The sequence below is a fragment of the Equus przewalskii genome, chromosome 7 (genome assembly GCF_037783145.1).
Source record: "Equus przewalskii isolate Varuska chromosome 7, EquPr2, whole genome shotgun sequence".
Lineage (NCBI taxonomy): Eukaryota > Metazoa > Chordata > Mammalia > Perissodactyla > Equidae > Equus > Equus przewalskii.
The window spans coordinates 74,724,646-74,739,471 of NC_091837.1; the positions used below are offsets into that span (position 1 = coordinate 74,724,646).

General features: G+C 36.4%; 1 protein-coding gene across 46 annotated transcripts in view; it reads right to left on the minus strand.

The window, feature by feature from the left end:
• Window positions 1–14,826, minus strand: part of TCF4 (transcription factor 4) — a 343,125-nt gene that overhangs the window by 109,398 nt on the left and 218,901 nt on the right. For 32 of the 46 annotated variants that reach the window (XM_070627658.1, XM_070627645.1, XM_070627651.1 and 29 more), the window contains 2 exons: window positions 11,588–11,717; window positions 11,068–11,117 (listed from right to left, as the gene is read on the minus strand). In XM_070627658.1, the coding sequence (XP_070483759.1) occupies window positions 11,068–11,117; window positions 11,588–11,717 (180 nt within the window). The remainder of the gene's footprint in view (window positions 1–11,067; window positions 11,118–11,587; window positions 11,718–14,826) is intronic. The other 14 variants (XM_070627668.1, XM_070627655.1, XM_070627641.1 and 11 more) reach the window with 1 other exon arrangement.

The following is a 14,826-nucleotide window of genomic DNA, read 5'->3' on the forward strand; positions in this document are numbered from 1 at the left end:
CATTAACACTTTCAGAATGCCAAAGTAGTATTAAAAAAAATTCTAACAGATGCTCCTAGGTCAAAAAGTGAAATGTGTGTTTCCTGAAAAAACACTCATCAGAATCATAAATGAACTGTGAGTGGAGAAGTGAGGTGTTACCGAACAAACGAGGATCCGTTTGGTGAGGAACACAGCAATCCACTGCCAAAGTGTACTTGCCATAAAATGCCAAATTGAAATGGAAGTTTGATGAAAACCAATATCCTTTGTAATCCACAAGGTGGCAATGACTACAAATGAGGGGTGGCTCAATCGGATCTATCCGGCTTCCCAGGGAAAGATGCTGTCTCTGTGAACCGAACATCAGTCTTTGCTCGGGGCCATAAGGAAGAGGTCCAGCCAACGAGGACCTTTCCCAAGGAATCTAACGTGGTCCCTGGTTTTTCTGTAAATGACAACTGGCTGGAAAAAGACATTCGTGGTGGGAGGTAGAGACCATGCTCTCTCTCTCCTAACCCCTTTGACAGATGTTTTTTTCGTTTAAATGCAGAGTTAACTCATCAGCCCTTACAAAAAATTGTTTTAAGTTTCTCATAGCTGACAAGCAAAACTACTTTTATGAATTCAGCGATGGCATTGAGAAAAAACACATTACCACGTAGCAAAGGCCAGAATCCAGCAATTCTTTGACTTCACCTTAAAACACCTGTATAAATATTCCTGTTTAATGTTAGAAATTTACCTAAACAGTCCTAAACAAATCGAACTGTTTGACTTTATAAGAGAAACAAACTGCCACACAAGCTCACCTAGTCAACACATCTTCATCTTGCCAGATGAAGGAAAAACCCCAGGCCTAACCTTCTCTTTGCAAGGGTACCAGAGCCAACTTCACAAAGATGGACTTGTGCATCACTCGAGAGGACCCGCTTCTGACCAATCATAGAATAACACTGATAGATTAGGAAAGAAGAGACATGTATCTCCTTATCACGCAGAGGCAGTGCTGATTTAGGCATAAACAAATTATTGGCAGAGGGAATCATATTATGAGGAGCTCTGTCATCTTGGCCTGATGTCCCATTTCAAAAGAAAAAAGATGGAGTACATACTTTCAACACAAACTTTGCCGAGTGATAAGTTAACAATTACAAAGGCTGAGTAGGTGTCTTGGCCTGTTAGAGACACTGCTGTAAGGACAAAGAGATACAGAAAGCACTTGCAATATTTCATAATTTCAGAAAAAGCAAGTGACTTCCACTAGATAGAATTCTTCTGCATGCAACTGAGACCCTGGTCTTAGTTTCTACTCTGTGGCTAACTACTTGAGTAAGCTGCACGTTAAGTTTTTCTCAAGTGCCAAAAGAAAGTTATCTTGCAGCTGATTTTAACATTGCCAGTGCTTATCATTATTATCATAAGCTGTTATCATTTCTTAGATATTTACAACGCATTAGGACTATGCTAAGCACATTATTTATATTGTCATTTATTTATCACAATATTCTTGGGAGGTATGTATATTTCTTCATTTTTCAGAGAAGAACTCAAGGGTATTATAGCATGGGCCCAAAGCCATGTAGCTAGTAAGTGGCACAGCAACTAAAAACCCAGTTGATCAGATTCCATGCTTGTAACCACTAGATCATACTGTCTCTGTTACAGACACGTTGTCCTGAATTGTCTAGACTTTCTAACGGATCTGCCAGGGCAGAAGTTGTGCATTATAACCAGTGCACCACTTAGAGGTAATGACAGTCATTCTACAGGGAGATGAAACTTCTGAATATTTCACTTATTCCAGATCATCAAATACTTGCGAAGGGAACAACCACCACGTTGCAGAGAGCTTTCTGGGCCACAAAGTGTTCTGAATAGCCTCATGGTTAAGGACACAGAAACCTTGGAGACAGATCGCCCAGGCTCAAACTCAGCTCTGCCACTTACTAGCTGTGTGATCTTGGCCATGTTTCTTCACCCCTCTGTGTCTCCATTTCTTTATCTGTGAATAAACAGAAGTACCCATCTCACTGGATTTTTGTAGGATTAAATGATTTTTAACAGAGGCAAAGTGCTCAGTGCCTGGCACAGAATAAGCACTACGTTAAGGGTTTGTTGTTAATGTACCAGCATCATCTCATTAAGCAGGCACTTATGAAATGGGTCTAAACCTATTTAGTAGACCATGAAATAGGTTTGTGACCTAACCTAGACCACTGGGTGAGTAAGTAGAGGATATTAGACACTAAATTAGGAAGATTTCTTTATTTCTAGTGCAGTGTTATTGCTAGCCTACTGTGCCACTTTTACTACTATATTCATTCAGTGAAATATATTTCAAAGTAATACACCTAAAACAATGAGGTTGGTTTCTATGGGACAAAAAAGATGTACGTAAAACAAGACCCTTAACCCTCTTCAAGGTGGCTACAAGTGAGTAAGGGACTCAGCATCTCCATAATAAGCCAAAAGGAGAAAAAGTCCCTGTGTTACACTGCGTGCGTTATTTTATTTCTTGAATGCACAACTTTCTCAAAAGGAGAGACATTATGCTCTTTGACACACCAAGACCATTCCCACAAATTGAGATGTGAGTGACACAACACCAAGGATTTCCCTAAATGGGAAGGACCTTAACTGTGAAGCTTCACGATATAAATAAAGGGTACCTTGAAGAGAAAGAAATCTTCAATGGTACATGGTGTATCTAGTTTGAGTTTAGTTGACCAATACGCTTTGAATAAGTACAAGTGAAGAAAGAAATGAATGAATGAATGAAACCTTCTGAAAATGCCTTTCCTCCTTCCCACCCGGTGCTCCCAGTTTATTATAGGGCTCCACTTAACAGCTAGGCTGTTGATGAAATTTATTAACGGGAAAAGAAAATAGCATTGTTTGTCAAATAGCCACTTATTGGGGTTTGAATTCCAACTATATGATCCCATAATAAATATGCATAATTGCATTTTCTTTTGCCCAGCACTGCCCATTAAGCTACAGATTACACGGGGCACTGTCTCGTCTACACCTAAAATTCATATAGAGGCACTACATGAGGAACCCATAGGTTTTGCTGATAAAACTCCACTCATGAAGCATATGCCTTTGTATTAAATGGCAGGATTTGTGCCTTTTTATTACATAACAACACTTTCAAATAGTACAACAGTTACAGAAATAGGTGTATTTTCTACTTAGCTTAATGGTTTAAAAAATTCAAACTGATTCCACAAGTCTTAATCACCAGGCCATAAACATTCTTTTAAAATCTCAGCTTCAGCAGTCATGAGACATGAGTGCTGCTGCATCCCCAGACAAATTTTATTTTTATCTCATCTGCTAACATCTCCAGTTATTAAGACTTTCTTATGATAAAGCCCCAGTTTTTATACTCCCCTTATTATTGAATTATTTTGTATTTCAAGTTTGTTTCATAATGAGCAAGCCAGAAAATATTATTGTACCCTGGATTAATACACCTGAGCACCTGTGAAACAAATGAATTTCCCAAACAGAGTTACTTGAAAACATTATCGCTAAGAATCAGCCACCTACTTGAAGCTGTCTTCTCATAGCAGCTAATGATATAATGATAGACCGTGCCAATCGGTAGAATGAAAGCCATTACAATATTATTATAAGTATAATCCAGGAGGCATATTTAGAATGATATGGATTGGGAGGGAGGAGGCTGCCGTTGACTATTAGGCACTCTTTCTCAGATGATATAAAAATAATTGTTCCAAAACAGCATTTTTCTAAAATCCCTAGATGGTAACAGCAAGTGGTGACAGTGACAGTTCTTGCATGTGTGTGTGAGGAATGTACCACAAGGGTCATTTTTCTGAGAAAACATGTCTTTCTAATATGAGTCCATGTTTCACAAAGGAAATGCCTTTTAATCACTATCGTTGAAAACACAATTGACATATAACAACACACCAAAAAAATTTCTTTACAGTTTGCTACTAAGGGGTCTCCCTAAGCAAGTCCCTATTCTTCTGTTCTCCTGAATATTCCAAATAAATTTAGTGAAATTTAATACACACACAGATCCTCTTCTGGCTACTCTAGAAGTAAACGCTTATATATCAAGTTTCAACCCTAATAGCAGATTTATGATTAATTAATTCCTCAGATGACAAAGTTAGACAAGAGAGACAACAGTGGGCGTTGCTAAAGCACTTAAATATAATTCTTAAAAGGTTCTTTTCAAAATCTAATTGGCACATTCTTTTAGAATTGAAATCTGTACTTCTCACGGAGACTTAAATCATCTTTATTTTCGACCCTGACATTTGAGAGAACGCGGAGTCTTCTGCACTACCTTCATCTCTCTGAAGAGGGAGTATTAACCTCAAGCAAAGCAGAAACTCCCCAAACAGCTCTGCACCTATGCAACAGCTGCAACCAACAACAGAACGAGTCGGAAGCACTCACACGCTGCTGTTTTGAGATAAAATAATTAGTCTTTAAAACTCCAAATTTTGCACCGCATTTTATAAGAGCTCTTATTCCTTTAAAATGAGCACACTGGCGTACACAAACACGCCCTGGGACAGTGGAGATGAAGGCTGAGAATCGCCTGCTGCTCTTTGAAATGCAACTTTATGTTCAGTTTAAAAATTCAGTGCAATTTATTTAAAAACAAAACAAAACAAAGCAAGTGTCTGCAAAGAGGCTGACAGAATTTAATCTGCCTTAAGAAAATAGAAAACTTTGCTATTTTTGAAGAGACTCTTCATTCTTTTTAGGATTATTGCTACCTACTCTGGGCGAATCTTATTTACTTCTCCAAGTTCTGACTTTGACTTATAACTTTCAAACAAAAACTTTAGACTTGCCTGAAACCAGGAAAACACACGTTGAAAAATACAGAAATTGTCAGTGACGGGAAATGAGAAAATTTCGCTATGTTAGAAAACAAAACCAACGTTTCAATCGACGAAATGTTAAAACTTAAAAAAAGGATATTCAACCCAATATTAAGGCAAGCATCTCTGTCAGTCCACAAACAAAATAAATTCACAGTTCAGCCAGATGCTACAAAACAAGTTTTTACAATTTCCAAATAAAGACAAGCCCTGTAACAATTCTCTTTAGGTAAAGCAGCCTTGAAGCAGCTTCTTAGATTTCTTAATAATTAAACCACTCAGAGTCCAAGCCTTCATACCAAAATATACACTTCAGTGAAAGTGATAAAATAAGGGTCAACGTCACAGTTCCCCGAAATGTATTTCTCCTTTCTCAACAAATGAGTTCAGTTTTACACTAGATGCTATTGTTCCAGTTGTTGAAATCTTTAAAAAAAAGTCCTGATAAATCTTTGCAGCTGAAATATTGAAAACTTGGTGAAAAATAAAAACACACACAGGGGAAAGGGGAGATACATCATGCACACCACCTTAGAAGCACTTGCTGAGTGGAAAAATCAGACAAAGGTGGCTGGGAAGAAAGGTATGTCTATCGTGGAGGGAAAACAAGGTGGTCGTGTTTTGTTTGAGTGTTTGAGGCATATATCATTTCATTTGTAAAGATAATTCCAGAAGAGCTCTCAAATACACAAGCCTTTCACCCATAGTTAACTTTTGTGTTTTTCTTCTCCCTTACATTTCCTTTCACTTTATGTTTAAAATATGCACAGCAGAAGACATCTTTTTAAGGGGCAGGATCGGGTTTCAAGAAAGAGAGGATAGTGGAAGAGGCGCCTCATTATTCCAAAATTCCAAACAAAAATATAGAAATCTTTTTGCAAACCCCGGAAAGACTGGTGTGCCTAATGGCACATACCTTGTATATTTATGAATCTTGTATGCTTTTGAAAATATATTTAATGGGATAAGAACCCCCAATGAAAACTTAAATATAGCGGTTCTCCCATATTTGTTTCATAACCAGCCATTCATAAAAAGCAGAACCTCCCTAGCCTCTAAGTACAAGGGAGAAGATAAGATTGGTTTTCAAAAAAAAGCGTATACGCTGAACTTCTGAAGCCTTTGGTTTAGCAAATTCAGTGTTAAGTGCACACACAAAAAAATACTTCCTTTGCGATTAATATTTTCTCAATTTTCAAGGTGTTCCTAGTGCCACATTACATATTCTGTGTAATTGTGTGAATAATACTTTTGTCCAATTTAGTATGATTTAATTGCATTATCCTTTGCTTTCTTCCAGCCTATACATTTTCATAACTAATAAGCACAATGTTAATATCCAAACTTCATATTTCAATAGCTTTAATTGGGAAACAAGCAGACTAAATTTAAATCAACTATTGAGAGCTAGCCTAATACTTGAATGTAAACACCTACAGTTACACTTTTTCACAAAGTATCTACCTCTCCAGGAATGAGCCTTGAAGAGGCCCCTCCTTTTATATCTTATCACACAATTGGCTACTTCTAGACTTTCCTACACAGGATGGAGCCCAGGTGGCTGACACTTAGTTCACTTTAAAATTAATATAAATTTTATTTTAAAGAAAGCTGTAGATAACACTCAAGATAACATTCTGTTGACATGAAAAAGCATTATTGTGATTTCCTTATGGTCAGTTTCAAAAGTGGTGGGGGAAAGCAATGTATTTTAAGTACTGAGTTTTTCAATCATATATAATTTCTGGGCCTCTAATTAGGAAAAAAACATTACCAATTTCTCCTTTAAATTGTGATTTGCTCAAGCATTTGAGAAAAAACCTTTTTTCTAAAAGCATCTTAGGGTATGAACTCAACATCATGTTTGAAACCTTCAAATATGAAGGTTTTTGTACACAGAACAATTAATGCCATCAGCATTGTCCACTTTTTCTTCATATTCCTAATAATCTCATCTGTAAAAGAAAGCCTCATCCAGAGTTTCAGATTTTATTTAAGAATTCTGTCCTTAAGAAAACTGGTAAATCTGGGATTACACACAACTGAGATTTTATTTTTCAAATCCACCTGATTAACTCATACCTCAAATTCTAATGGAGGATCGAAATCTTATTTTAGAATCTTTATGATGGTAGAGATTGTTGCCCTTAGGATCCATGTGTCCAAAATTATCTTTGATCACTTAACACAAAGCTTGCCAGATCCTCCTGATTTTAAAAACAACAAACAAAACGCTGCAATTTGACAGAGAAAAAGGACTTCACTGAAAAGTGCAGTTTGAAAAAAAGATCACTGGTGATAAGAGAGGCCATAAACTATTTCTTAGGATAAAACTTATTTCCAGACAACTGTGAAGTTCCAGGGATTCCAACTGGGAAGGGACAGTGAGAGCACACTAAAGTTCCAAAACCGGATTAGAAATGGAGACAAATTCCACCAAGGTGTGAAGTAGGATGGTTGTAATTGTTAATAGTTTCTGGTTAACTGTACATCATTTTGAAACAGTCCAAATTATAAGAAGATTAAGGCTTTATGTGTGTACATACTGGTGGGCACAATAAAGTTTCCGAAAGACAATGTCTTTCTGTTTATGTTTTTTCTGTGTGCTAGGAAAAAATAGTTTTAAATGGCGCAATACGAAATTTTTTTGCTTTCCAGGTTTCAATGCTTCCATGTAAATTTCAAGGAATCGTGGATCATTTTTCCCAAATATGTGGCTTAAGGTGGCATATATTTCTCTGCATGAATTCATGATTCAATACGTATGATTATTACATTATACAAAGATAAGAAATTTGCTGGAAAGAGTAGTAAAGTTGAAAAATATTAGGTATAAGATGTTACATGGTTTAAAAAAGAAAACCCAGATGTAGAAATCGAGCAAACAAGAAGTTCACAATCTACGAGAAGTAGATTCAAGAAATTAGATAGGCCAAATAAATTCTGGCACCAACGAAAGACCAAGCTTTATTACTGAAGGCTCATCAAAAGATGAGGGCTATAAGAAATTGGGATGTGACAGAAAGAGCAACATACTAAAATATGAAGAGAGAACATGAAAACGTTCTGCTGTACTAAGCAGGGCTCTCGTGGGCAATTCGATAGCTGGCATTTCACACAGCCTTTCCCTTAAAAAAAAAATCACCTTAGCCCTAACTACAGGCCTCTCTTCTCCAGAGGGGCAGACTTCCTTCTCTCCACTGCGCCTGTGCTGTAGACCCTGCAGGATGGTTCTTCCACCATCCTATCACTGTCTTTCTTCTGCAGTGACTTGAGGTCTCTGGCTGCAGCACACAGAGCAAACACATTCAAGGATCCTGCCAGATCCATGGCATGATGTTGGGCCAGGCTTATGTTTTCTCCCTCCCACAGATGCTGCCGTATTTTCAAAAACAGGGCCAGGCAAGCCCCTCGCTCTGCTGATTTCCTGTAAGATCCAGCCTAATGGCGGCAAAAGAAGACCAGCTTCGGTACCCCAGTCGTGTCATAAACAATATCTGATTACAGACGTCACAGTTTACATTTTCTTTGTGTTAGGTTAAGGACCGCATCCCGAAAAGAAAAAAAAGTGAGTTGACACAACAGACTGTGACAGATTTATTACTATTTATCATGGTAAATATGTATCAAAGAAAACATATCAATGTCTTTCTCTCGTCATAATCACTCACAAAGAAACCTTATATTATCCTCAACTTTTTATTTGTTACAAAAATATTCATACATATTGAAGCAAGTTTCAGAAGTGTCTCTTATCAGATAAATAGTCATAATTTTATTTGAGCTGAAAAAATGAATGAGTGTGGCAGAGGTCTAAAAATATAAATCTACTGGGGCAAAAGTGTTACAGTGTCTAATATAAACTGTCGCTTTAGATCAAATTAAAATACACATTTTGTGTGGTGCTAAGGCATGTGGATCTTGTTATAAGTAATAAGCACTCCAATACATACAATGAAGCTAATATAAACTAAGTTAAATTGCTATTAAAACAGAGCTGAGATTTTTTTAAAGTAAGGACAATAAATATATAATTGGATTCTAAAATCAACCAAACTAACTTATTCTTCGTGCTTAAAACAAAAAAACAAAGTCAAAAATATAACAAGGATAAAATTTCCATTTCAACTGAATTTTCCTCCTTGTCTTTCAAAAAGAGGGGCTCTGTTTACCAAAATGTTCCTTAAGGCCCATTAAAACATTTAGCCAAGATAAATTCTCTAAGAAGAGTAAACCCTAAACTGACCATTGAAAGCCAAAAATTAAATAATAAAAACCAAATTTCCAACTCTAGATTTATTGGGAAGAAAGGACACTTTCATATTTCTGAACATATGACAGCATATCAGCAACACATAAATTGTCTTAACAGCAAAGAAAAAACTATACCAGTGAAATTTTCTATAGTGGCCAGTTAGATCTAGGGAAATACTTAAAAATTTACAATGAATCCTGAGAAATTGTTGTTGACGATGATTAAACAGATAAAATATCTAATGCCACACCAAAGCACTCCTCAGAAATTGTGCAGATTTCTGCATAATTTTACCACTGGAAAAAACAAACTAAGTTTATTTGAATATGAGGCATAAATAGGGTACTATAGCTTTAAGCTTTGCATGGGTTTTATAGCACAGAGCTATTCTATCATTTCAGAACATTCAAAGGTCCACTTATTGTATTTAATACTGTCCGTATTAGGTTCAGGCATGTTTAAAATGTAAACAGCTGTGAGGACTATATCATTTGAAGTTGTCATAAAAGCTATTAAAAGCTAAAGTTTCATCTACATTAAATCCACCACAAACTTCAAGCTTTAAATATGCTTATAAAAACCTCAGGGGATATTAGTCGATTTCTATACAACACAGCAATTCAAAGAGTAAACGACTCAGTACCTTTTTAAGTAACTTATTGGTAGTCCAGAGTGACTATTTTATACGCCATTGGCAGTTGTATTTACACACTATTTTTCTATATTTATGGATAATTTTGTGACGGTTCTTCAACATTACCAAGTCTGTGAGAATCAGCATACAGAATTTGGGTTTTTTTCCTGATAAGACTTATTCTGATATATTTGCTTAATAATTTTTTGGATGAGCTGAACTGAAATCAAGTGAAATACACAGGTGTTTGGGCTAATCTAATCTTAGAACGTGTGCAAAACCTATTATTCTTCTAATTCATTAAAAACGAAATAAAAATAATATGCAAGCATTGATTGGTAATATATTTTCAGAAATCTAAACATAATTTTATTTTAGGTTATAAGAACTTCTAATAAGGCTCACCAGCATTCTTTTCAAAGAATACTTGTGCCCTACAGAACACAGAATTAAATTAAATGAAAACTATATATATATATATATATATATATATATATATATATATCTCAAATGGAGGAAGAACAGAAAAAAGGAGAAAACAAGGAAAGAAGGGAGGAATTCATGTTTATTTTACATAAGGAGGAAATTACTAGAAACCAGCCAGTTCTAAGCAAAACTAAATAAAATTATCTAGGAACTCAAATTTGAAAATATATATGAGAATTGAAAATAAGATATTTATTTAGTTGCGATCACAACCAACTTTTGCCTTGTTGAAGACTGGAAGGACCTCAGCAACTCCTGCTTATAGCGCCAGCTATTAAAAAGACCCAGAATGCTTTTGGTTACAGCTGGATTCTTCTAGCTGTCACCTGGTATTCCAGACACAAATGGCTACTGATGCAGCTACCTTTGCAGGCTTTATTCAGTAACCTCTCTAGAAAATAGAGACATTCTCCCTGCACTCTGGGCTGAAACCCATGTAAATTTTTCCTAAATCCTCTCCACAAATCTCCTTTCGCATGCAAATCCATAAATCATCATAATACCGACAAAGAATTTAACCAACACACGAAACTAATACTCATTCTCTTGAAAGCTCTGTACAGGTAAAACTCCTCCAACTTCAGGCACCTTTTCAAGGCTCTCTTCAGAGCTTAACCTGCTGAATATCAGCACAACCACCCAGTCTCCCAGGATATGCAATTAATCACTCCCACGTGGGTCAGGTGGCTGAAGGCGCAGGTCATCCCTACCTCATCCACATTCTAGATAAACGTGCTGTTCTGGTGCCTGGAACCTCATTCACTCCTATCTCCTTCACATCAACACAAAGCCGAACAAAATAAACAATATACAAAGGAGAAACAAGCAGTACTTACTGAAGATGGCAAACCTGGAGGAACTTTTCGAACTTTCTTTGTCTGTACCTCTGAAAGAAAATGAAGAGGCTGTGAGCTCCCTGCATGCCCATTTTCCTAACTAAAACGAATTCAACCACAAAGCCATTTAGATTAGACCAGATTTTCTTAAATCGTTAACTTAGCAAAAATGTCGGTCCCACTACCACCTTTTATTCTGGCAGAAATCAAATTCTGCCTTGTTCATAAAAATGAAGCTACCTAACTTTTTAATGCTTTGATTTTTAAAAAGATGCCTTATATGGGCAGCCAAGAGAAAACAAGAAATAAGCATACACCAAAATAGTTCTCTTGCCACTGCAAGTTGTTGACATCCCCTCATAGTGTACAACAGGGGGGAGTCACCAGCCTGACAACGGAGCAAAATTTTATGATTTTGGGCGGATGGGGGAGTGTAGGGTGAGAGGGTGGTATTAAAAAGAAAGAAAGAAAAAGACTATACTAATAATCACTCAGGAATTCAAACAGAGGAGTACCTTACCCATGGCACTACTGTGGAGAGGCCTCCTTCGGGGGTTATTGCTAGAATACTGATAATACTGGGAACCAGGTTTGGTAGGCGAAAGGGTTCCTGGGTTGCCCATATCCATGTCACCTCCAAGGAGACTCTGCTAAAAGGTTAAAAAGGGAAAACAAACATATAAGGTTAGTTTTTACATTCACTACCCCCCAACTGATTGTTAGTACTTAAACCAATGTAATAAAGAAAACAGCATCTGCTAAGCTGAAACAATTAAAACACAACAAAACAAAAAGAAGAGGAAAAGGAGTCTAGGAAGCTAGCACAAAGTTCCTGGATTTTTACTTCTTTACTTTTAAGAGGAAGGTAGAAGGTGATTCTCTTTCAACAATATTTGAATCTTTTAAGACGACTGACATTTTAATGTTATAAGAAAAGGGCATTTATGGAAGAGTAATGTTTTCTTTATCTAGACCTAGGCTCAGATCTGGGAACTATTCACGCCCTTTCTGAACAAGAAGCAAGAAGAATCTGATTTTTTGAATGCACACAACTTCCCCCGGCCGCTCACATTGGGGGTGAGCGTAGACGCTCCATCAGAACCCGGCCCCTCAGCATCGGCACAGCAGGGGCCTCCGCGAACCTGCACAGCACCCATAGAAGAGCAAGCGCCAGCCGAACCGGGAGGCAATTCAAACCCTCACATTAACCTCCAAAATTATAGAAATAGTAGGCATTCTAACTAACAGGAACAAATTAAAGGACTTTAGAATGCCCTCTTGAGGACGGTGAGAAGCTAAAAAACATCCCCACAGATTAAACATTTACCTGAACAGTAGAAAACTTTGACAAATATCATTACTTATCACGGTGTGGCAAATTACTAAACTTTCAAAAATGATGACATACGAAAGATTATCTAATAATATTACATTTTCTAAAAGCTACATATAAACTTACCCATAATATATAAATCGCCTGATTATATTCTGCATTGAACACATTGTTCTTTTAATTATTCTGATATGCAAGAAAACAAGTGTAGATACTACCATTTATATTAAGAACAAATTTACTATTTAATAAAGAAATTTTAAAATTAAGTACTAAAAATCTAACTTTATCGTTACTTGTAATCAACTTTTACTGACTGAACTAATTACTGTCCTTGATAAAGTACAGAATGTGTTTTCCCTAATCTAAATTCTAATCACCATGTCACTCACAACAGACTTAGGGATGCTTCACTAACACACTATTCACATGCAAAATACTCTAAATAGGCCAATTATGACTCTGCCCCTGTTCCCTGGTTAACCCGCTGAGAACTGAAAAATTTCACAAGGCAGTCACCAACTAAAACAAAGGGTCCTTGTTTTAAATTAAGACAGTCTTTTTGATTCCTAAATAGCTCAACAAAGTGGCATGTCTTCTAGTGAAAGCAGTTGGTCAAATATGACCCATAAGCTGGAAAATCAAAAATTCAAACCTCCCCTTTCCACCGCCATATAGCTAAATATCATAAAGAGATCCTCTCTATTCCGAGGGACGTCTGCGAGTGTTGGATGAGTAATATATAAACGACTAATCAGCTACTGACAAGCTTGCCTTCACTGATTCCAGTTTAAGACTTTGTCACAGGATACATAATAAACATTACTTTAAAACAAAACTTCAAGGAAGAGATTTTAGGTTAGAAGCACATTTCGAGTAATAAACTCACTGCGAGTATCTTCATATTTACCACACAAATACCTGATCCAAACCAGATTATTTACCAGATAAAAACCTGACATTCGCACGCTCAATTATCGCCTCTTCCGAACTTAAGATATCAAAATGGTGAACAATGACAAACTAAAATATAGAGCTCATTATAATAGTTTTCTATAAATCAGGAATCAACAGTATAGTATCAAATGACTTCATCATTTTAGGAATAGCATTTGAAATTTTAGAATATCAACTTGCAATTTCACTCTTGGTAAATCTTATTAACAAAGTCTATATTTAAATAAGTCCAAGTCCAAGTTTGCTTTGAAATTTCCATCAACAACGCAGTGAATCCTTTAGATCACAATCTCCTCACAGTTGGTTAAATCTACAAATGAGTCTTCATTTCCTTGGAAAGAGGAGTCTGAAAATGGTATTTCTGATAACTGCATTCTAGACAGGCATGACCCCCTTTTCTTCAATCTTCTTTCTCCAAAAATTATACAAAATATTCAGAAAAGGGCTGAGCACATATGTTGAAATGCTTGCTTGTCTTTTTAATGAGCTTAACCATTGCTTAATTCTTGTTGGTCCTAGTGGCACAGGTTTTCACTCCCCAGAAAGCAGATGCATTCAATGGGTCAACATAAAAACAAACACGCTTCCTATACTGTGTTTAGCAGCATTCACAATAGAGCTGTGAAAAATATAAAATGATAACTAGAAAATAGCTAACTGCCTGTGGCTGACCTTCTTGTTGTTAATTTAAAAGAAAATCATTTCATGGGCCAGTTGTAAATAAATCATGCCTCCAACTCTTGCATGTGCAGCCAGATGAACTATGTAGAGTGACTTAGTATTAAGACCAGATAGCACTTACATTTAGTGGCTCATGCTAATCTTTTTATTGCAAAGCACATTCCTGTTTCTTTCTTTTTAGACCTGTTTGTTCCTTTTTCTTTTTCACTCAGACAATAGAATCATTCTTCTAAAGCAACAAAAATAAGCATTTCCTCACACTTATGGGGCCCTAATCACCCCCCTAGGGAAAATTAAGATAAAAATATGTCTGTTCTTATTGTAGAGTATACTTGCAAAACGAACAATGACCATTTACTATTGTTTGGCCTTTACGTAACACGCTTAACTCTCTGTAGCACCGAGAAAGACAAAAAATTTTCCACCGGCTGAAAAACCTGGGTTTATGAATTTTAAAAAGTTAATGGCATTCAATTTAATAAGGTAAATTTACTACTGCAAAAATGGATAAGGCATTCATTTATACATGAATTTACCTACATGAATGTACATATCTGAAGATAAATTTATGCTGCATAAAAGTTAAGTTTGAAAGCTAAAGTCTGCTTTAAAAATGGGCAAATTCATCTTTGCCTTAAATAGGATTATAAAGGTTTTAGGGTTTTTGCATTGTGCAAGCTCATGCTCTGCGGTTATGCTGGGTCCCAGTAGAAGGCTGCCTGAGTCTGCCAGGAAACACTGGAAGCAAGATGTGGCATCTCGCAGAGCTAACCTGTAAATCTTAAACC